At 42.1% G+C, this 23,772-nt stretch overlaps 2 protein-coding genes across 6 annotated transcripts; both read right to left on the reverse strand.

Annotated features, from left to right (window-relative positions):
- Positions 1-24: 24 nt before the first annotated feature.
- wdhd1 (WD repeat and HMG-box DNA binding protein 1) lies at positions 25-17,560 on the reverse strand. 5 transcript variants are annotated; one of them, XR_014125681.1, is made up of 27 exons: positions 17,499-17,560; positions 16,929-17,039; positions 16,681-16,792; positions 15,388-15,539; positions 14,759-14,870; positions 14,153-14,203; positions 13,922-14,017; positions 13,639-13,731; positions 13,292-13,398; positions 12,590-12,740; positions 12,199-12,400; positions 11,795-11,967; positions 11,083-11,267; positions 10,477-10,718; positions 9,801-9,938; positions 9,533-9,689; positions 8,908-9,022; positions 8,390-8,521; positions 7,216-7,445; positions 6,161-6,288; positions 5,744-5,800; positions 5,389-5,420; positions 5,152-5,310; positions 4,133-4,260; positions 3,674-3,809; positions 2,213-2,362; positions 467-599 (listed from the first exon to the last, which is right to left on the reverse strand). XR_014125681.1 is itself a non-coding variant. In XM_026999837.3 (26 exons), the coding sequence occupies exons 2-26, from the start codon at positions 17,003-17,005 to the stop codon at positions 417-419; spliced, it is 3,348 nt and encodes a 1,115-aa protein (XP_026855638.3). In that variant the 5' UTR covers positions 17,006-17,039; positions 17,499-17,560; the 3' UTR covers positions 26-416. The 5 variants fall into 5 exon arrangements, 3 of the variants coding, with proteins under 3 accessions (XP_081578311.1, XP_026855638.3, XP_081578312.1); XR_014125682.1 differs by lacking the exon at positions 467-599 and adding an exon at positions 2,029-2,083; XM_026999837.3 differs by lacking the exon at positions 2,213-2,362 and having other exon boundaries at positions 26-599.
- A 2,072-nt stretch (positions 17,561-19,632) lies between these two features.
- Positions 19,633-21,934, reverse strand: socs4 (suppressor of cytokine signaling 4). Its single transcript, XM_026999939.3, has 2 exons — positions 21,624-21,934; positions 19,633-20,900 (listed from the first exon to the last, which is right to left on the reverse strand). Exon 2 carries the CDS (start codon positions 20,866-20,868, stop codon positions 19,705-19,707), a length of 1,164 nt encoding a protein of 387 aa, XP_026855740.2. The 5' UTR covers positions 20,869-20,900; positions 21,624-21,934; the 3' UTR covers positions 19,633-19,704.
- Between the last annotated feature and the right edge of the window lie 1,838 nt (positions 21,935-23,772).

Below are 23,772 nucleotides of genomic sequence, written 5' to 3' on the forward strand. Positions count from 1 at the left end.
TGTAACATCAAATACGTTTATAAAAAAGGTAATTTTTATTCATTTAACAAACAGTACAGTTAAAAAATAATATGTACAAGCACCAAACACTGACATTACACCTGTTAGATATGACCCCAGGGGCACAAACATTACAATATGAACATTTTACTAAAAAAAAAAAAATAATAATAATAAAAAAAGCTGCGTTATACTCCAGATTGAGCTGACAAGAAACTCAACATGTTTCAAGCATTACTAATGGTCTTACATACTCACTGCAAACTGTCTTGTTCAAGAAGCATTTATAAAGAATAGAACACAAAGGCTTACTTGTTCTTTTGAGACTTATTAGGTGTGTATATTTTATAAGACATTCCAGATTTTTAAAACAAGCATTTAAAAAAAAAAAAAAAGCCCTCAGTATTAAACTGAAGTCAGTTCTTGCTGAAAGCAAATGCAGAGAGCTTGGCTGATGTGTCCAGAGGTTTTCTCTTTTTTGCATCATTTGCATTGGTCTCCAGCTGCACGTCCACCTCTTTTTTTTCCTCGTCCACTCGCTTCCTTTTCTTGAGGTCTACAACCTCCCCAGACATGCCTTTCGCTCTCTCTGTCCAGCTCTGGAGGGGATGGAGAATATTAAATGTCAAAAGATGCATGAGGCTGCATTAAAAAGACATTTATACGTTTAACTGTTTGTATTGGTTACCTCAGTCTGTTCAGGACAACCTATATGCTTATATTTAGTCATACATGCACAGATCATCAGATTCTACAGCATGTGTGTGAATGTAGTTACTATAGTCAGAGCAGCTCCAGTACAAACGCATCCGCTTCCCCTGAGAGCAGACAAAAGGCAGTGGACAACTCAGGAAGCTGTGATGAGTCACTCATCACATCTCCCTTATTAGTGCCAGTGCCTACACCACTCGTTCACCATCTCTCCAGCTTTATTCAGCCAGCCCTGCAGCGCTCTGGCTCCACCCCCTCAGCATCTCATCAACATAAGATCAATGAGGAGCCCCAATCTCCAGGTTGTGTTTCCAGAGCAACAGGACAGCCGAGCCAGGCCCCACCCCACCCACTACCAGTCCCAGCTCAAGTGTACGGAGAGGGAACTCTGGCCTGTGCTCACACTGCATCTCCAGGGTGTGGGGGTCATGGAGAAAAACAAAAAACAAACAAAATGCACAACTAATCTGAGTGCTTATGCAGCCCAAAACACAGGAGACTAGAGATCTGTGTTTTTACTGCACTAGAAAGGGGAAACGTCATTTAACAAATACTTAACATCTCCGAGAGATGGCAGGAGCCGTGAGCTTTATTATATAAAATCCATTAGATACCACCCTTAACTTCCTAAGTCCCTCTCAACAAGCACAGCTTCATTTGTAAAGAGCATCTAATCAATTTATAAAAATTTCAGATTTAAAACTTTAAAAGATTCTTTTGAACAGCAGGCTATATTCTGGCAAAGGAATTAAAATGCAGCTAAAAAATCTTTATAAATAAAATGCATCTAGGTATAACAAATTTCTAACATGATCAAAAACAGTAAATGCATTGCTTAAGCTAAAATAAAATCTTCACTGTGGTCAACAAACTGAGAACAAGATTACTACAACTCCTCAAGAGACCATCACTCAGGATGGTAAAATGCGTGTTCTGGCAGCTGTGTACGAGTAAAGGAACCCTCTCTGTTGTGAACAAGATGGCTCTTTGGTCTGGTGATTAGAGCATACACTTATGCACTAAATGACAGCAGTCCAACACTACATGTATTTAATTACTGATTTTGGCAGAAAAGATGATACAACATGGGGAACAAATTCATGGATAAGTATATCCGAGTAATGGGCAACCAACAGAATCAACAGTCATGCACGCTACTAATTGGGTATAACTGACTCATTTAATGAAAGGGGTGTGTTCAAATTAATAGCAGCGTGGAGTTCAATTAGTAAGGTCATTCATTCTATGAAGAAACAGGTGACAATTATGGCCCTTATTTAAAGGAGGGCAGCAAGTGTTGTACCTGCTGGTTTTATCCCTTGCTCAGTGAGTAAAATGGGTCATTCCAGACATTGTACTGAAGGAGGAAGAACTTTGATCAAGAAGTTGATTGGAGAGGGGAAAACAGAAGTGCAGAAAACAATTGGCTGCTCAGGTAAAATGATCTCAAATGCTTTAAAATGGCAAACAAAACCTGAAACGTTAGGAAAATAAATACTACCATCGGCGTAGATCATAGAACGGCAAAGACGCATCCAATGATCAGCTCCAGGAAAATCAAAGATCTTCAGTTACTGCGAGTACTGCAACAATCAGACGCCACCTACGTGAAGCCGAACTATTTGCAAGAAACCCTCGTAAAGTACCATTGCTGAAAAAAAAGATGGTGTTAAAGGCTAGTTTGCTAAAGAACACATTTACTGACCTAAAGAGAAGTGGCGCAACATTCTATGGACGGATGAGAGCAAGATTAGATCCATTAAGAACAAAGGCCACAGGCAGTTTGAGACGACCCATAAAACACTGAATTCAAGCCACAGTACACTGAAGACTGTAAAACATGGAGGTGCAAGCATAATTGTTTGGGGAGATTTCTCATACTTTGGAGTCAGACCCATTTATTGCATACCAAGCACCATGGACCAGTTTGAATACATCAAAAATACTTGAAGAGGTCATGCTGCCTTATGCTGAAGAAGAAATGCCCTTGAAATGGGTGTTTCAACAGGACAGTGACCCCAAACACACCAGCAAGGTGGGCAACATCCAGATTCCAGACTAAAGATTGATGTTATGAAGTGGCCAGCCCAATCCCCAGACCTCAACGCGATTGAGAATTTTGTGGAGTGACATCAAAAATGCTGTTTTTGATGCAAAACCCAAGAATGCAGAAGAACTGTGGAATGTAGTCCAGTCAGCTTGGGCTGGAATATCTGTTAGCAGGGGTCAGATGTTACTTGACTCCATGCCACACAGATGTAAAGCAGCTATCAGAAATAAAAGGTTATACAACTAAACATTAGTTCAGTGATCAACAGAAAAGCCAAATCTGTAAATGACTCAGTTTACACTGCAAATATTCAAGTTTGTAAATAAAAACTTTATATAAAAAAAAAAGTTCAAACTGAAAATGAAGAAAAAAAAAGAATAATGGGATCCCCCCCATGCTTTTATTTGGAATTGAATGTGCAGTGCTCCCAGTACCTTTGTGTATATGGAAATAAATGCCATTTTGAGATTGAGCTTTTTTAAAAAACACACTGCTTTTGCACATAACTGCATTTGTCTCCTGAAGACGCAGGTTTAAGGCCAGGTGTGGTCCATGCACCTGCTTTCACCACAGTAAGTTGCTTGTAAGATGACTGCAGCACTGTCATACAAAAATAAATAAAATTTCCACAGCCACTGCAGGTGAAGTTATACGGAATGCAAAGCCTGCAATTACAGCTGTTGAGAGACAACAACCCCTCCATCAGTACAAGTTCTAATTAGGAGTGCATAAGCAGCAGCTGCCAAAAGCAGAGCGTTTCAGTGACAGCAACCTATCCTCACTTTCCAATGATCCAAACATGTCCCCTGAAATCCCATGAAATGGAGAAAATGGGAGCAGAGAATGGATGAATTGCTTCCATCTGTGCTCTGCGAGATTAAGATTTCTCTCAGGGAGCCTGTGCAAGCTCACCAGTCTCTCGTCAGCTGAGAGGGTGCGGAAGCGGCCCATAGCCTCTTTGATGATCTCAGTCTCTTCCAGATCTGGACGGTCAGCAAGGATGCTCTTCCGGTTCTGCTCGAGCCACAGCTGGAAGCCTGTCTTCTGTCTGAAATGAGCAGAAACAGTAGCGCAAAATTACATACCCAAGTAGCATTAAAGCAACAAAGCATCTTTATATCCTTGATTCCTTACAGTTTAACAGACTGACATTTTATCTTGACCAAGTTTTTCAGGTAGAACCTGACTGTCTGGCTCACCAGTGCCCTACTTGGTCTCAAATACAATACAAACACACTAACTGCTTCTTAAAAGGAGACCTGCCTAAGCTTCAGGGAGAGAACTGCATCAACAGACCAGTAATCAAGGTGCCCGCTTCAGAACAATAAAAGGTTCACACAAACATGTAACAGCTGTGCTAGTACAACCTACCTCACGCTTTCTACACCACCTCCAGCTGTTGCTGGAAGCTTCTGCACTGTCTGTTTCTCCACCTCATTTTCCACCTGCTTCTTGCCAGCTCCTTTCGGTGCACTCATCTGCAGCAGAGTGGCCTGCGTCTGTTAGAGAGAGAAAATATGGCTTCATGCTGAGCGGCTCGGTGGGCGAGACTACCACGAAACCCAACCGCCGCCATTATCAGTCATTGAGCCGCTCTTCAGGACCTCGGACAGTGGTCAGCTGCAGAGCTTTGGTGCCAAGGGGGAGAATTGCAGCCCCTTCAACACCAGAAATGTGGGAAGAGAAACACTTTAGGGCCTTTGTCCAGTGGTGCCAGGCTCATCACAGATGAAGGATGAGACTTGTCTGAAACTGGGGTGGGGTCAGGGGAGTCCCAAGATCTCCACTTTTCACTTTGTCCACTGAAAGAGTCACCCCACTTAGCGGCAGAAACATGCTCCACAGTTTGGCTGGAGAACAGCCACTGTCTAATTTGATTTTCGGACTTGGGCAGGCTCAGGCTCACACGCGCTGTTCACAGTGAATACACTTCCCTTGTGGGATGCAACTTAAGCCAGCGTGTCTGAGTGGCTGTTTGCGTCACCCTCTCAGTAGCAACCAGTCACATACACTGACAGCTACAAGGTGGGGTCAGGCTGCATACCGGTACGTGAGGTGTGATATGGGTCAAACAATCTTGCTTTCTGACTTGGTGCTCCAACGCCAAGTATAAAATGACGTAATTATGTAATTTTTATACAAAAGGCAGGTCTTACTAACCAATCTCTCATTCTAAATAAAAAACAGATGCTCAACGAGACAGATTTATAGGTTTGGCGGTTTGCCTCTGACATCTGGCAGCATAAGGCCACAATTAGAGTTTAATAACTAACATAAGGGGATCGCCAGTGCCCAACCGGCCAGAAGTGAGTCTTATGAAACCCGGCAGGGCAAGTAAGGCATCGGCCTTGGAACTGTGCGTGTGCATATATTTGATCGGCAGACTGCACCTTGGACCTGGCTTTGGGTGCCAGGGGCTTCAGCACTGCAGTCTTGCTCTGTTTTATGGAGCTGCACAGTGAGGGTCTCCTACTGGTCATGGTGTCCAGCACGTTAGCTACTCGGGGCTGCCCTGCAGGGGATCTGGTTGACCTTCCTGCTCCAGAGACCTAGACGTGAAAGACGAGCTCTGATGCACTGAGAATCATCTTGCGACTCCACCCACCCACCCACCCACCCACCCTTACCTTAAAAGGATTCACACGGCTTTCTTTGCTGACTGTGGGAAACAAAAATAAGACAACAGGACAATTTTAACAATACAACAATTTATATTATACATTATGTACACATACAAGCATTTTTTTTTTTTTTTTTTTTTAATGAGTATAGCAAGCAGTTTTACCTTGAAATGTAAAAAGGTAAAGTTCTGGAACAATTTGCCTGTTTACATAATGCAAACAGAGGCCAAACTGTAAACAGACTTTGGTCTCACTTTGCTTCCATATGCAAGTAACTAATTAATGAGGTCGCAATAGCACACAGACAGCTGGAGTGTATTACTCTTAACGGGGCACACTCTTCTGATGGCTGTGTACAAACCTGCTTTCAAGGAAGGCCTCTCAGGTGATCTTCCTCCTTTACTGAAAGGGTTCACACCTGCAGAGTTAAATCACAAAGTAGATTACCACCAAGGTGCCAATCCTCAACTTGCTTGATGGCAAAAAAAAAAAAAAAAGGAAAATGCCTTAAAAAAAACCAAACACCCAAACACCTGTAGAAGTACTTAACCCTTTTCCAGAACTGTGAAGCCAAGGAATAATGTCTTACCACACAATGACTCAAAGAAACCATTCTATGCATCTTAAAAATCTCAAATGTCACCATAATCCTATTCAATTTATTTTTGTACAATTCAGAATTAATGTCAACACAGCTAGATGCCAAAGAGCCAACTGTGGCCATAACTAGCACATATTACAACTTTCCCATGAACAAGCATTCAAACAGTATACATACAGGGATTCTTGCCATCAGCTCCTTCCTCTGCTTCCATTGGTTCTTCCTGTACATCATCTTCCTCTTCACAGTTTTCTTGCACTTGTCTATAGCTAGAATTTTGGGATGCTTCACTGGCTTGGTTAAACCTGTGAACATCGAGCAGAAAATACATTTGAGGTACACTGCAGGCAGAACACCTGGGCAAACATCCACTGAAAACAGGGATTTTATTTACAGTAATAGTCAAGTTACAAGTCTAAGTTCCACTGCACCATGGAACCAAGCTTTCAGGGCTTCTAAGGGCCTCAACACTGATCACAAGAAATTATGTGGCAACACCACATCAAACGATGAAGGAGACAGATGTATATATATATAAAAAAAGCCACACACACACACACACACACACCTTTATATGGCTAAGTCTCTTTGCCAAAAAAATGCACCAAACAAGCTACTGCTGCAGCCACTTTTTTTAAATCCATGTAAGCATGCCTAATTTAAAGTGTGTTTTGTAAAAGCAGCCCCAAATTCTCAACGATTACATGGATTTGTGAGTTAGTGACCAGCACCATATTAGAGTTCATCAGTGGAAGGCAACAACACCCAGAATTCGTGCCCAGTATAATGATCTCAGCATCAAAGAGAAGTAGCTCATTCTCATAAAAATAAATAAATAGAAAATTGCAGAATGCTAGCCTGAGAAGAGTACTTAAGTGAGGCATATTTTCCCCCAGGTCGAGGGGTAGATGATTTATTTAACCCACACCCATACCACCACCACCACCAATAATAATAATAATAATAATTTCATAGCCATCACAGAAGCAAAGAAAATGTTTCCGCTTTATCACAGCCTTGACAACTACATCAATGGTTACCAACATGCCCTCTTCAGTATAAAAATGACCAATAATTGCTTATCTTTACACAGGATTGTGCTCCACAACCCCCCCACCTCCCCCTTTTTTTTTTAGCCAGTAAAACAGAAGTAGCACAAAATGGTTAACCATTCCTTTAAAAACATGCTCAAAAATCCAGACATCAGAAATGAACCTATAGCTCCAAGTTACCCTGCACTCTGTACTGTCCTGCAATAGGCTGCCTCCTCTTCCTGCTCCTCCTCATTTTCCTCTTCCTCTTGCAGGTGACTGGCTTTCTCCAGCGCGAGCTCATTGAGCTTCTGGGCCAGAAGCATGTGTCTGGAGCGGGAGGCGTAACGGATGGCCAGTGTCACCACGCTCTGGGTCATCATCTCCGCCAGCTCCATACAGTGAAACTCTCGTTCCAGCTTACATGATAGCTGCCACAAACACATGCAGACACAAAACAAGACAGTAAATAAAGAAAAACTAAACACCTCAAGCATCTAAAAGTTTGGTGTTAAAACGAAAAAAGGTATGTGAATAAACAAACCATATTTTGCCATTTCAGTTATGATCGGTAAGCATGAACAACTGACCACTTGCAAATATGAATTTGAATTTTACAAATGTACTATGAACATGTAAGCTTCATGGAAGAGCAACTAGGTTGACAATATAGCTCGCAATAATACCACTTTTAAGTCCACATACCAAGCACCACTATTTTTGGGGGATTTTCTTCTGGATCTTCCAACCTAATCAAATTCCCATTTGCAAACTTCCCATTCCGCAGTAAAGAGATGCAAATCCAAGCTGTATTTGTGGGCATGTATGTGGGTGTGTTTTTGGCATTGGAACTGTGCTCAAGGCTTCTCTCTCCAAGGGACAAAAAATGTCCAATTCTACTAGTGACTAATCAAGAAATTCTCACATTTCCACTTACAGGAGTATTAAACTCAGAAGAAAACGAGTGGAGAAAAATCTAAATTTTGACAAGACCACAAGTTGTCCCTAATGAGTCATTTCAGTCTGCATCTCAGATGCTGCTCGCATCATAACTTACTGTTCGTCACAATATACAGTTGGATGTCAAGGATTAGCAAGCAGAAAAGAGTTAAACATTTCCTGATATTTTTGCTGCTATTCTGTCTGTGGGCCAAGTGTGAATTAACTACTTTCTCCATTAATCTACACTTTGCCAGTGATTACCGCGAAGTTTCTGCGCCAACTAATGCAATTAGAATCTAACAGTTTATTGGCTTAATTTTCAGAAAATGCATGTTACATATTTGTGTAGGCCTGGGGTCCACTGAACAACGTTCAGCAAGTCGGTCAGACATCAATAGGCAGCAAAACTGTTTAGCAGCTGAGGATCACTTACAGCAAACATCTTCATCAGCAGTTCCTGCTGCGCCTTCTCCATCTGCTTCTGCTTCTCCTCATCCACCTCATAGCCACTGGAGGACAGGAAGCCAAAGTGGTTCTGGAAGATGACTGAGCGCCAGTACTGCTCCTGCAAAACCACAGGCACAAATGAGGATTTCATTTACATGATACAAGTAAAACACTATAGATGATCATACATCAGATCAGATGATGCTATGCTGAGTGATTTTCTACTAAGGATATTCTCTTAATTCAGTCCTGCAGTATCAGTTCAGATTTAGTGAGTGGTTTAATTGCTTATGCCACCATATACCATCACCAAGGAAACAAAGGCACAGGGGTCATCAAGATGGACATACCAGTGTAACTTCTGGTTTCAAAGTAAGCAGAAGTTCTACATTACAGCCTGGATGGCAAACAGTCTATACTGCACAGATTTCCATGTACCAGTACTACAGGTTTCCACTAGACAACTTTTTAAAAATATGTTTGTGGAATTTTTCCTTGTCTTACCTCCATCTGACCTTTCTCTGTGCTGGTGTGGCAGAGAGGCAGTTTGAAAGGCAGGATGGCTACAGCAGGGCGGGGCAGTGTAGGGGGGAATCGGGAACCTTTACAGGGGATACACCTGCAGACGAAGGGCAGAGAATGGTGCCAGTTACCTTCTCCTGTTGTCCAAGGCCAAACCAAAGCTGTTCACCAAACATCACAGCGTCCAGGTTCTTTGGAGGACTTCAGGGGATTCAACTGAATTTTATTTGCATAGCATACTAAACAGTGTCATGAAGCAGCATTATGACAGAGCAAGTCCAAAGCCCTTCTGAGTAAGAAGATTGAATGGAAAACCTCCCTCAATAGGTATGAGGAAGAAAACTTGGGAGGAGCGCAAGCATGGCAAGATGAATAAATCTGCCTCAGGGCAACAACAGAAGAGGGGATTTATTTTTCCACCCCCTTTAGGAAAAATGCAAAAACAAGACTAACAAGCCAGACAAACCAAAGTGAATGCTGTGGACGTTTGATTTACCCAAGAACCACACAGGGGCAGCATCCGAGATTGTAGGTGCTGGATTTAGGTCTGGACTCCCACATGAGGAGGGGGGGAAGGAAACCCCCCCCCCCACAACAAATGTCTTACCTGAGCTGCTGAGGGTTTTCATGGATGCCGACCACCCAGTAGTGGTCTGATCTGCTTTTACAGCTCTCTCGTATGTTGCACACAGGAGTCCATGTGTTTCCCAGAGATCGATTTAGCATGCGTACTATGCCTTCGGAATCCACACAAAACGGCGTCCCTGCAACACAACGGCTGCTGTTATGATGCTAATCTGAAAGGATTCAAAGCATTGAAAATCAGAGGCTTTAAGGGGGAATGGAGACAACACACCTACAGAGAGATGACTCACCCTCTGCACTGAACCCCATCCACACCAGGTAGGACTTGCGGGAGAGAGGCAGTGGTTCCCCGTGGATGGCCTGCCTTTTCTTTCGACCCAGCTGCAACAGCTGCACTCCCAGGGCCTGGTCGCCATCAAACCCAGTACCTGACAGCACAGGACAGGATGAGTTTAAAACGCCATGAGCACCTGTGCGGTTTGTCCTAGTCTACAGTGGAGTTAGGGTGGCCAAACTTGCAAACACGTTTTAGGGAACTGTTTTTAACCATCAAGTCTTTCATTAGAACACTGATATCTTGGGGGTTAAAAATAAATTCTCACTGAACAGACATTGTCCCCAGTCTTGGTCCTGGAGAAGTGCTTAACTGCACAACCCAACATTTCCCATGCTCCAAACTACATTTTACGTTGACAAAGCAGTTAACACAACCCAAAAAAGGACTAAATGACACCATTTCCTCTTCGCAATATCCTTTTTCTGATTCCCCCCACACCTAACATGCTTTTACTGTATCTAAAAAAAAAAAAAGCTCGCTGGATTTCTAATGTCATCTCAAATACACTTCTAAAAGTGTGTTTAAACATACTTATTAAAAGGACTTCAGTATTAAATTAAAGTGACGAATGAACAAAATCGAGTCCAGGTGCATCAAGCGACCGAAGCCTGTGCTGTCTGTTCCGATACCTCTGTGGTAAGCTATGAGGAGCTGCTCCCCGTGACCCGCCATGCAGATCACAGGGCCTGGGAGGCTCAGCAGCTCCCTCTGCAGGCCACCGATAGAGAAGAGGCGCACAAACAGGGAACTGGTGGCAGCCGCCACCCAGCCCTGGCCCAGGCAGATGGCCCTGATGTCCTCGCCTTTGGGGAGGTCCACCATCCACTCTTTCTTTGTGTCCCACGAGGAGAAGTGAAGACACTGGAGCTTGCTGCGCATGCAGAGACAGAGCAGATGGGGTCACGGCCAGAAGCGGGAGAGCAAAGGGCAGATTTGCTTTGTAAAAACAGATGAAGGGTTAAAAGCGAGCTCAGCCCTGGGGGGGGGGTGGGAGCAAGCGTATTGATTAGACATCTACCTCGAACAACCTTTTACAAAATAAAAACACGTGACAGACGTGCTTACAAGATTCTTTTTTTGTTCCCCCCCCCCTAAATCAACAGTTAAACCTCAAATAGATAAAAACCTGCAGTCTTATAATTAAATGTTCTTTAAACAAACCAACATGCCGGATATTAAACATTCCGCATGCATTGCTTCAAGAGTAGCTATCCAAATGTGGGATCGCATGTTACCTCGCAACTTCATCAGTTCCCTCACAGGCGAGCAGGACGGCCTCGTGCGACAGGTCGGCCAGGCGGTGCTCCAGAGTATTAGTGAGGTGCATGGCATGGTGGACAGCACTGTTGTGGAACTCCACATCAATAGCGTTGTCCTGGTCATCGTTATAGCACCGCACGATACCCACAGAGTTCCACACCTGGGAAGACAAACTAAATGTTTGTTAGGCTGGCTGTTTTGGTAAGATCGTTTTAAAACCTCGAACACAAGTGCTTAACCATATCCACAGCTGGCAGTTATGATATGACAGAGGAAGGTTATCTAGCTAATGGGTGGGAACTGGCATGATGACTAAAATTGGAAGGAAAAAAGAAAGTGGTTTAAAAAAAAAAAACATTGTCCCGTCAATTAGCCAAAGAGCAACTTCTACCAATTACAAGGTTACTCTCCATCAGAGCAGTTCTGACGCCTCCCAATTTCCCTATCCAGAGTCTTAAGCAATACTCAAGTTCTGGGAGCATGAACACTTCATTGGTTGGACACTCTCAGAAGTACAAACTTTCCTTCTGTCTGAGCCCTCTTCACTTCTCTAGGTTAAAAAAAAAGAAAATGCTCTCCAGGCTGCATTTCCATTAAGTCCTAAAGTGCAGTCATTTAAAATTTTCCTCAGATAGACACCACCACCGTTTATTTAACCCCCAGTCTGAGATTCCCCAGTTACTGTACCATGAAGCGGTGCATGAGGTGGCCAGGCGTGGAGCCTGGCTGGAAGGCTTTCTGGGGTGGGGTGGGCATGGGCCCGTCGTAGGCTGGACGGGTGACAGCTGGCACCGCAGTTGAGAGGACAGTGCCAACGCCGTCTTCCTCTACAAACCCGTCTGCCTTCACTGAAGCCGTGTCTGAGGAGTGAGGTTACAGCTTTGAGGGTGTGCATTTAAGTCACTGCAATCAAGGTGTGGACTAAGGTCCTATGAAGTGTTGCTAATTGCAAAAATTAATTCTGCCAATGTCACCAAAGTGGCTTAGGAACTTCTTTTCTGTTTTCTGGTATGATTGTGTGTGTGTGTGTGTGTGTGTGTGTGAGGACACCACCAGTGTCTATCAGATTACAATAAACAATGAAGTCTCACCTTGAGAATTCTCGTCATCATCAAGGAAGGCTCCTCTGTTCCGTGGTCTGCTGGTGGCTGGCATGAGATCATCGTCATCCTCCATGACAGCACTCTTTGCAGGTGAGCGGGAGTCACTCACGCATTCATCCAGCACATGAACACCACCATCATCTTCATCAAACAGATCGTCATAGTCCTTTGACTCTTTGCTTGCTGCAGTCTGTAGATCGCAATCAGAAACAGAGGCTTATGATTGTAACTGACAATTTACTTGACTGCACTAAACAAAAAAACCACGTCAAGTGTCATGCTTCTGAGACTACGCATCTACACATTTCCAGCAGCCTTCGGGTCAAATCACGGCAGATGGTCCTGTGCTGTGGAAACTTTGAGCCAGAGGCAGACGGACCTTGGCGCTCTTGCTGCTGCTGGAGGCTGATGAGGGCACACAGACTTCATCCAGCAGACCCAGACAACCCTCTGTGTCTGTGTAAGCAATCTGGCCTCCAGAGGGATGCCAGGCCATAGCACACACAGTGTAGCCACGCTCATGCTTCTGTCTGGGACAGACACAGACACAGACACAAAGCCTTAACGTCCCTGTTGGTGCCAACTAAAGAAATTTAAGTCAAGGCAAGTATATTTGCATAGCACTTTTCAAACAGGGCCAATTCAAAGTGCTTAAGAGGAGTGAAAGCTTTGACAATGGATTCAACAAGACTTTTTACAAGAGGTTTTAACCTAGAGGATGTGACAAAAGGAAAACTGAGCCTTGATAAAATTAAGTAAAATTAAAAACAGCATGTTCATAAGGTTTCTTTTGTATTACACAAGTTGTGCAGTTGTCCATCGTATAGTGTCTACTGTAGTGTTTATGGTAACGTCTCTTGTATTTCACATTGCACTGTATAGCAACTTTTACATTTCTTCTATGTGTAATGTTTTTTTGTGTGTTAAACATGAGGCTCACACCGCCATGTAGTTAACATGCACGCCACAGTGATGACAAAAGCGATATGATTTGATCCAAGGGCAGCAAATGCCACAGAGAAAGGCCAGTGTTTGGGATAGTTCACGCAGCTACCACCCAGCACCACTGAGATCCCAGTACCTCTCAATGCACAGCTTGGCTTCAATGTCCCACACAGCAAGGTCCCCTCCAACCGAACCCATTGCCAGGAACTTCCCACACGGCGACCACACCACCACGTTAACAACCTGCTCATTAAGAGTAGTTGGGGAAGACTTGAACAATACTCTTTACACATGGCTCTCATTACTATGGTGTGACAGATACAAAGTCTTCTGAGCAAGGAGTTTCGATGTCCCTAGAAAAGTTAGCACGAAGCAACGTCTTGAGTCGTTTCTGCCTTCAACGGCTTTAGCTGTTTGATATTAAAAATGCACAAGTGCTGCACAGTAAAGGAGCGGACAGACGTAGCCACTTCTCACACTGACCTGGGTGAGGAGGTCATCAGAGAGGGTACCGACATGAGTCCAGGAGCCCCGCTCATACAGCTGGATAGTTGTGTCTACCGGAACCGCTAGAAACTACAGACAGGCACAAATGACCGATCCAGAAACACGTCTATCAGACATCCATCAGCACACTTCGGTGGGCTTTGTTCATCACAGCAGACGAGGATATGCCAGTCACAACGGACTTGAAATTTGCATAAAAACAGTGGCCTCCTTCTCCATAGGCTGCAGGCTTTAGCAGAGCTAGAGGACAGATCAGTACCTGTCCGGAATGCGGCTGCCAAGCCAGCCTGCACAGAGACTTGGCATTGCTAACATCACTGCTCTTCTGTAGCACCGCCCAATTCGCCACTTGAGTCTTGGGAGAAGAAACCAAATGGGTTACAAAAATGTAGGACATATACTGCCCCCCCAGCCACCCCCACTTAGCCTCAGCCAGCACCTTCTCTGCTCAAAGTGTTCATGAATTTCTCATGGGGAAGGAGATACTCACCTGGTTTTCTAAAGACCACACTGCTACTGAGCCATCGCAGCTGGACGAGGCCTGTAGAGGAATTCTCATGTTTAGAACTGCAGGCTTCATACTGCATTCTACTACAAAACTGGGAAATGCAACTTCCAACTATTTGGCAGCCCTATTCACAGGTTCAACTGTTGTATTCCATAATAGAGGAATTAATGATCATTACTTGTTAGTGGCCTCACACACTAAATATAAAAGTGAAACTTATGTAAAAAGCCCAGAGTGGATTCTGGGTACAATTCAGAGGGTAGAGTCTGTGTGCATCAGACTAATATATATTCCAAAATCAATGTGTTCAGTTCAAATATTTAGTGTTCCCTAAAGTTCACTGGGCCACTTTGAGCCATTGAAGGATTACCAGGTTCCAGCTAAAACAAACACAAAGTGAACTTTCCGCAAACTTGCCCTGTTCTGGATATGCGTTTTGTATAAATCCCCCCAGCCTAGTATGTATGAAATTCTACATTACACAACAAAGTTTGAATGCTGTCTTAATTGGAAGTATAAAAGAAAGAAAGAAGTATATTTAAGTAGTCAGGGCAAGTTAAATGCCCAGCAGTACAAGTGTTTGCTTACAAGAAACTCGTCAGTGGGGTCAAAGGCCACGCTGAGCACAGGAGCAGCATGGCCCCGGAGAGCTTTCTGCTGGCTGCTGTCCATCACCTCAATCACCTTCACCATGAAGTCACTGAGTGAGAGTGAGAAAGGAGGAGGAGAAAAAAACAAAAAAACAAAACAAAACAAAACCACCACACAAGAGAAAATGAGCAGAGACAACCAGGCAATTCTGCCAGACCCACAAACACATTGAAGCTGCACCATCTTTCCTCACAAGTGGGGAAATGAAGGAAAACTAATTTCCTAGTGGTACAGGAAGAGAAATCAGATAATCTGTTAGGGGCTCAGCTGCCAGTGCATATTGAATCAATATTCAAAATAAAGCAAGAGCAAGAAAACAGCTCAATCGATGGAGAGACATGGTCTATGCTTTCATTTCTGTAATGTTTCCCCATTTAAAAATCTATACATCCAACAAGTCACGCACTTTGTATGAACATACTACTAAACAGACAAAAACTCTCTGTGCTAGTCAATCCTTTCTATGGTACTGTGAACAATGGACATTTTTCATATATGAAATTGGGTAGGAAAGATTCAGCCACTAGAAGGCTCTCTAGAGCAACAATACAAGCTACAAATATTACCTAGATCCAGCAGCAACTCTTGTGCCTGCGAAGTTGAAAGTGACATGGTTTGCATTTGTGGTGAAACGTGTAAGTATTCCATCAGGATCTCCATCAGGGAATGTATGAATCTGAACCGTATTATTAGAAACCGCTGTAACCAACTTCCCACTCTGCAAAAGATAGACATGGAATATAACAGGTTATACACACACAAACTACTTTTAGATAGGAGAATGCTATACTTACAGGAATGAGCAAATGTGTGAGATTTTTATTTATTTTAGGATGGATGGATAGATAAAGTGTCCCCCCCCGCATTAGGAAGTGAAAATACTTCCTAAAACGTACAGAATTACAGAAATCCTAATTAAGCAAACTAACAGACAAAACATTCATGAAACCTGAATTCAAAACACAAGCAGTATTGTAGTAGTTCCTTCCAATTACAATTATTTGAACCATGAAGTATACAAGCACAAAAATATCCAAGAGTGGAATTATGAGACCTGCCTATTAAAATCTTATGCTGGGATCAGACTACATGATATTCTTGTCTTTGACCATGTGAGCAGCATACTTTGACACGAAAACAAAAATTGTTGACCCAATCCTGGGTGTCATGAAGATGACAATATGGGCCATCTATCTCTCAAAGTAAAATTGAGGTAACGAACATTAAATACTTTACATAAAATGTAAACAAAGTCTCATTGAGGGAAAAAAAAAAAAAAAAAAAAAAAAAAAAAAGACTATTGGGTTTCAGGAATTGTACACTGATAAACAGAGACAAAGATGCTTCAGTGTTAGGCTGTTTCACAGCCACTACAACTGAAACCAGCAGCATCCCTCTTCGTCTTTGTTATGTTTATGAAGTGCACCAGAGAGCACGGCCATCCTACTGGTCCACGTTAAAGAACGCGTCATAGGAGCTGTCAGACTAGGCAGGAAAACTCTGACACACTAGACTTCTCGTCAGAGTGGTATTGGGCCTCCTAGATGCCACATTTCTTTCTTCATTACATCACACTTCCTGATACGTCGGGCCCGATGTTGGAAATTTGTCGCCCATGACAATATCGTGTCGAAATCTGACAGGAGTTTGTGTAGTTTGATCCCACCATTAAGACAGGAAATATTTATTTGCAATTTTCTGGACATGCTTAACCATAACATTAAGCATAACTTACAACTACTTGCTGTAAGCAGGTTAAAAAACAAACAAACAGAAGGGCAGAGCGTTGATAAGACAGTAAGTATTACTTACACAAAAACAAACTTCAATATATGAACAACGGTTAAATTCCAACTTACTTTCAAAGCCACAGCGTAGGCTTTCTCCCCAACGTTTATGGATTTGGGGTCATCATCGTCTAAACCTTCCCATACGCGGACATCACCGTCACTACCGCAGGTCACTATACACCTGCGAAAGAATTATCCAAGACATCAACACACTGAAGTCCAATATTCGCAGGTGAAATTTGAATGACGAGATAACATTGATGGCTTTTCTCCCAGTGAAAGAGATGACCTATAGAAGGAAAACGAGCACCACTCACCTTCCCTCATCATCGAAGCAGACGTCCGTGTGGCCCTCTGAATGGCCATAGCGAATTGGCTTTCTCTCGCAGGGCATGTTAACCCCGTGGTGATCGTCAAAAAATGGTTATCTACCATTACAGGAAGTAAGATGCATTAGCTTGGAAAGGAACCGCTGTACAGGTGCACACATGGGATACTGTTAGACTACAGTTGTTCAAAGCTTGGAAAAGGGAAAGCGCTTTAAGAATGAACGAGCCATCTTGAAATAGCTAAATCAAATAAAGTGAAAAATATCAATAACGTTAGCATAACGTGCCGACTTCAAGTGTTAATTTACGTGATGGCGAAGGCGTAAAGACTAATTTATTAGCAAAGATACACTGCATTACTGCCGTATAAAAAGAAAATTTATAGCCTAGCTAGCACATCTAACTCCACCTAGGTTAGCTTAGCTATAAGTTAAGATAGCCAGCGTTAAATAACACGTGACAGGCAAAGTATGATCCAAAAAAACAACCATAACGTTAGACATGTTCCTGTAAATAACCCGTAACTTTATATAAGATTATTCATGTTATGATTCTCACCTTACTGGCGGCGACTCTTAAAATGAACAACTTCTCGCGCTTGCATCTCCCGCGCGGAAAACAATGACGCAGATAAGGAGGGCGGACTTTTAGCGTACCTCGGACCTTTATTGGTAACGCGACGATGACTGACATTTCAACACACCTAGGGGCGGGATTTCCTGCTCCGGCCTACCGCATCATCAAATGAGCAATGAAATCCAATAGTTATTTTAATGGATATTCTGCTTAAATAAAATTGTTTTCGTTCTCTCTATTTTGCACTTTATATATGCACCTTCATATATATATATATATATATATATATATATATATATATATATATATATATATATATATATATATAAATATTTAAATATTGAATATATATATATATATATTTAAATATTGCATGCATATATATATATATATATATATATATATATATATATATATATATATATATATATATATATATATATATATATATCACTGCTATTTAGTAGCTATTTTCAAGTATATAGCCTATATACTTACTTACGGAGATTAACTGTTTATCTTTATATGTGTAAAAATGGAACGTCTTTGTAGAGCTAAATCCGATAATGTAGCTGGTGTGGCAGTCCGACATTGAGCACTGTCCTCCATAGGGAGGAACAGGCATTTCTCTCCCTTGTTTCCAGAGGAGTAATTTGATACAGAGAGCAGGAAGCTAGTGGGCCCCTGAGTGAGGTATAAGCTAGCAATGAAATTCAATAACAAAAGAGAGAGACAGAAATTTGAGATAAAACAGGAGAAAATACCAGCCCTAGGAACAAACAAATAGAATTAAATAAAAGAGGAAAGTAGAATCTCTACCAGACAAGATGATGTACAACAAAGAGCTAAACTTCACATATAAAAAGATGGTTGATGGACATAAAACAGCATGTTAAAAATACAGATAAATATAAAACACAAATATGAACTGATTTTATGAAGGGGTTCTTTCTAAAGGGAATATCCGCCATAGCCTATAGGTCCATATCACAGTATTGATTCATAACAATAACCTGACCATTGGAACATTAATATTTAACATCAGATGGTTTTGCAGATCGATAGCTTTGGCTCCTGCCTCATTCAAACAAGTATCAGGTTTCAGAGGTGAACATACACATGGTGTGAATAAATACCAGAGTAGTTAACCATGAATCACACATGCTTTCTAGAAAGTACTTACCTTATACTGCTTTTAAAAGGGAGCCCAGCATTGGGGTATTTATGTTTTCACTTCATTACATTTTCTTATACATACTTGAAATAACTCTCCAAGGTCCTCAGGGACTCTTCAATCCTCATTATAAACCAGACAGTGAAGAGCTATAGAACATCGATTACCTGGTTCAGGTGTGCTGCGAACAAGAATGGACCAAATATATGTCCAGGGTCTTATTATTATTATTATTATTAGTAGTAGTAGTAGTAGTAGTAGTAGTATAGTAGTTATAGATTATTATTTGGAGACTGAGAAATTATAAGGGACTTGTGCAAATAACACTTTAATGTTTCTGATGGGAGGCTATAATATGCTATAATCGTATTACCAAGCGTGAAATGTAGTCTCAAGTCCTATAAATATTTACTGTTTAACAATGTTGCCCTCTGGTGGTAGGATATAAATATTACAATAAGAGGTTGAAAGGTTAAATAGCTGAAACAGCATCCACCCAGTCACAAAGTCCAGGGCCCAGCAGATCAATCCGCATGTTCACACACAAAATATGAAGACAGCATTGAATTTATACTCGAGATATACATTAATGTGGAGTGCATTGGAGTACAAGTGCAAATATGCTTAAAGGCAACAAGTAAATGAGAAGGGTTAAAGTTATGTGGCTATTATTGTTGCTTGGTGAAGGATCCTGTTCTATAGATGTCTTAGAAAAAGGTCGCATAAATGTATACAATAAATAAATACTTAAAACTTAAAAGATACCCTCCTGATTGGCAATTTAAAAAGAAATTATGTAATTGTATGCTGTTGTATCTCCAAGTTATCTTTTGCATCTAATACAGTGAGTATAAATACCGAAGAGAAAAAGATTTGTCTAGAATAAACACAATTGCACCATAAAACTTTACATTTCTGTGTCTTTAAGGTGACTCAGAATACCTCAATACAATGGATGGACAAACCATTCTATTAATGTGCAATGCAATCTCCTCTTAGACATTCAGTGCTGTTTCACCAAGCACAAGCCCCATCACATCTGAAGTGATACTGCCTGAGGTAGTCCCTGAGGGCGTCGGGCAATGGCAAAGTATCAATGCCCTGGTATGTAGTGCAGCTACAGATGAGAGCTCTGCACAGGTGTTGTAGAGAAAAGGGGAAGTTCCTTGGCAGTGGGCGGGAGAGGAGAGGCTCAAAGAATAGGCATGCAGCCGGATCGCTGTAGTGCTTCAGGAGGCCTGTGACGCTGGTGTCTCGGTACATGCAGGGGTCGCGGCGATCGAAGCTGAAGCGCTTCCCGCTCTGCTCTATCCGGGCATGCAGAGAGCGGCTATAGCGCCTAAAGCTGACCGAGAACAGGTACTCATCCTGGGCAGAGTCTCTCAGTAGGAAGGTCCCTTCCGGCTGGCCCTCCAGGAGCTGCTCGGCTTCAAAGCGGTCAAGGACACCCCAGTAGCATGGGCTATTGTTGATCTGAAGCAGGTCAGGCACCAGGATGTAATCAGTGTGGGCACAGCACCGGGCTGCCCCATGGGCAAAAGAGGGATCCCAGTCATCCAAGCTAGAAGCCCCAGCAGAACTGACCTCCTCCCATGAGATGAATGTCGGCGGGGATGGGGACGGCAGTGGCCCCTTGTGATCGGCCTCTATGGCCAATGAGTCATTGTTATGATGTGCGTCATGCTTCTTGATGAGCTGCCAGCACTCGGCCAGGTCAGACTTTGGTGAGAAGGGGCACTTGTCCTCCATAAGCTCAGACACATGAATTTTTCGTTTGGACCACAGGAGCACGGAGAAAGGATGCGAGGAACCTGTTTGATGATGATGATGATGACAGTGGTGGTGGTGGTTGTGGTGGTTGCGGAGGGGAAGGCACTGCCCCACTGCATCCTGAAACTTCTGTCTCAGTGATCGGCGGGCGAGTACTTTTCTGCATGCCAATTCCGGCTCTCCATCTCCCATGGCAGGACAGCTGCATTTCCGCTCCCTCCGTCTCCGGGGACAGGAGGCAGAGCGGATGCCCTGGTCCTCCGACGCTTCTCCCTCCTCTCCCCGTGGAGCCGTGTCATGGCGGAAGCCACGTGAGCGCTTCTTAACACTGCGGATGTAGCTGTCCACGCTCCAGCTCCGCAGATTCTTAGGACGTGTGTCCAGGTTCCCAGGCTTCTTGTCGGACATCACTGATAATCCACTTCAGATACTGTACAGGACTGGAGAACAAACTATCTTGGAGAAAATGAAGTTGCAAGGAATTGAAACTAAATTCTAATACATCTAAAGTAAACAGAAAGCCATACTTTATATTTAATGATTACAAATTTTCTTTTCTGAAAAATGTTAAAATCAAACTTGTGAAATTATAAATTACAATTGTGAAAGTTAAATCATACTTTTGTGATAAAAAAGGTATTTTTGTTTGTCAAGCTATAGTTTTTATTTGTTTGTGACATTTGAACGCAGTCAGTTCTGTGAAGGTAATCTAGAACCAAAGTCAAATACAATCACTCTAAAAGAAAAAGTGTAAAATATGCATCATTATTATTTACTAGCAGCAAGAGATCAAATGTCATATGCATCAAATTTCTGAATGTACCTTCAGTTCATTTGTGAATCACTTTTAGAAAATATTCAAGTAAAAGAAAATACAAAATAATGAGAATGAGAGTGTATGCTAGGGATGTGTTGTAAAGTGATTAATGGTTAAAATGTTGTTTATCCCACTTTACAAAGTAATGAACACATTTAAAAATATAAATATCTGGCCATACAATTGATACGATTCACTGCAAATATAACACCATAACATAGAGAAAACGTCAAAATACACGTTTTAAATATTATATATATATATATATATATATATATATATATATATATATATATATATATATATATATATATATATATAATCATCATCATCAAAAAAGCCTTACCTTCAAACTCAAAAACGCAATGAAAGAATGGATATATTTTGCGATCAAGGGATGAGTTCTCCCATTACTGGAGCTCTTAACGCGTCCCGTGACCAACTCAATGAAACCCCGGAGTGAACTGAGCGTAGTTTGCGCATCACTCGGCTTTAAAGACCTCTCGGGTACCAGTTCCTCAGCGCGTTACTTGTCCTTCGCGGAGAGAGGATGTAGTTTACTCAGTTCCTTTAGGACGAAATTATATCTGAAAACTTCTAACGAATGATTCCACAAGCCTATATTTTACCCACCCGAGGAGTTCGTGAGGCTTTGGGTTTTTTTCCCTGCGCGATTATGTGTTCAAGATTCATTTCCTCGTGCCCCGTCCATCCTATAATTAGTCGATAATAGCAGACGTTAATTTACAAAGGCAATCTTGTTAGGGAGGAAGCGGAAACAACTCTCAACTAGCGTTGACCTATTGATTTATTGATTTGTTTATCGATACAAGTCTTCCTTTAATTCGTTCACATCCGGCGAGTTGTGCTCTGCCCTTCTGCGCTTGCCCGTTTTACAGGTTTCACATGCGCCGGTTAAGACATTGCAATACCCACCCTAAACATGTTCAGTGTCGGATATCAAAGAGAATATCCTGAAGAACGCGCATCCGGTTGCCGCAACTACATGAAAAATTCAATATTTCGTTTGGACTTTGGGTGATGTTATGTTCAACTTTTAGGTTTTTCTTTGTTTCCATGTCTTATTTTGACAAATTACCTTATTGCAACGTATTATTCAAAGAATTTTAGTCTTTATGCTGCTTCTCTCTCTCTCTCTCTCTCTCTCTCTCTCTCTCTCTCTCTCTCTCTCTCTCTCTCTCTCTCTCTCTCTCTCTCTCTCTCTCTCTCTCTGTGTGTGTGTGTGTGTGTGTGTGTGTGTGTGTGTGTGTGTGTCTGGTGATTCAGTGCTAATGGGATTTTCCTCAGTTAAAAGAAGCTGATTTCTGGCATGTAGCTTCCATTGTATATAAACCATGTAAATATCAGATATGAATTAACCACAAACATATGAACAATCAAATACAAAAATACAATCCAACCTCCTAACCCTAATTACATTGTGTTTCATTAGATTAGTTACATAAGAAGTTTAAATTTGATTGTCTTGTATAATAAGGTACAGTTTGCAGCATATTGCCAAGGACATAATCTATAGTCTATTAATTTCCAGTATTCATGGATTTTGTCCTGCCAGTTCAGGGAAGGGCAGACTAGGACAGACTGGAGAGGTAAGAACTGAATTTATAGTAGACTCACTCCTCAGAACACTGAGCAGTTTAATAGAGCTGACTGAATGAATCAAATAAATGCTTGGACCAGTTGCAGTTATTAACCAGCAATATCTATGTTTAACTTGTAGGAGAGGCATTTTGAATTTAAACGAAATGAAATTGTGAGACTGTCATATGAATGACATGAAATGTGAGTATACAAAATCCATGGACATTGAAAGGCAACACTATTCTTTACTGAAGTGTGATAGTTTGCCGCAGGAAATGACAGAATGAGACTACAAGAAGATCAAGTCTTCCCATGACATCCATTCAGCTCCCAAAACATATTTGCATCTATTATCTGCATGTTAAACAGCTATACCCAGAAAGTCATGGTAACACAATACACACACGGTACACCCATTAACATGGCGACGTCTATTGGGGAGCAGGGGATATTTGGCTAAGGAGGTTTCACATATGCCAGCTATTACAGTTCCATCGATCTGATGAGCAGTGGAGCATCAACTGGCATCATGAATATTTGATTTGATTTTGTAGTCAAACAGCAACACAAAGACTTACATGAGCACTCCCATTTCTACCCAAGTCCTAACACCTCCCGCATGGGACGTTTATGGCATTAAATGAGGTTTAGGACTCATAGGAAAAACTCATTTACAGTAGGTTATGTCTCTCTGCAGTATAAATAAGTGCTTGTCATGCACTGTCTGCATCTCTGGGTCTGGCAGATCAAATCACATGGCCATTATTCATACAGCCCTGCACTGGCGCTGTGTGAGAATGGTGGCTCCTTGAGTGATGGAGGGGAGCTAATTAAATCAGCAGGAAGTCTCTGGCTCCGTGGATCTGAGTGCGCGCACCCTTTGATCCACAGGC

The sequence above is a fragment of the Electrophorus electricus genome, chromosome 10, assembly GCF_041902795.1.
Source record: "Electrophorus electricus isolate QZ-2024a chromosome 10, ASM4190279v1, whole genome shotgun sequence".
In the NCBI taxonomy this organism is placed as follows: domain Eukaryota; kingdom Metazoa; phylum Chordata; class Actinopteri; order Gymnotiformes; family Gymnotidae; genus Electrophorus; species Electrophorus electricus.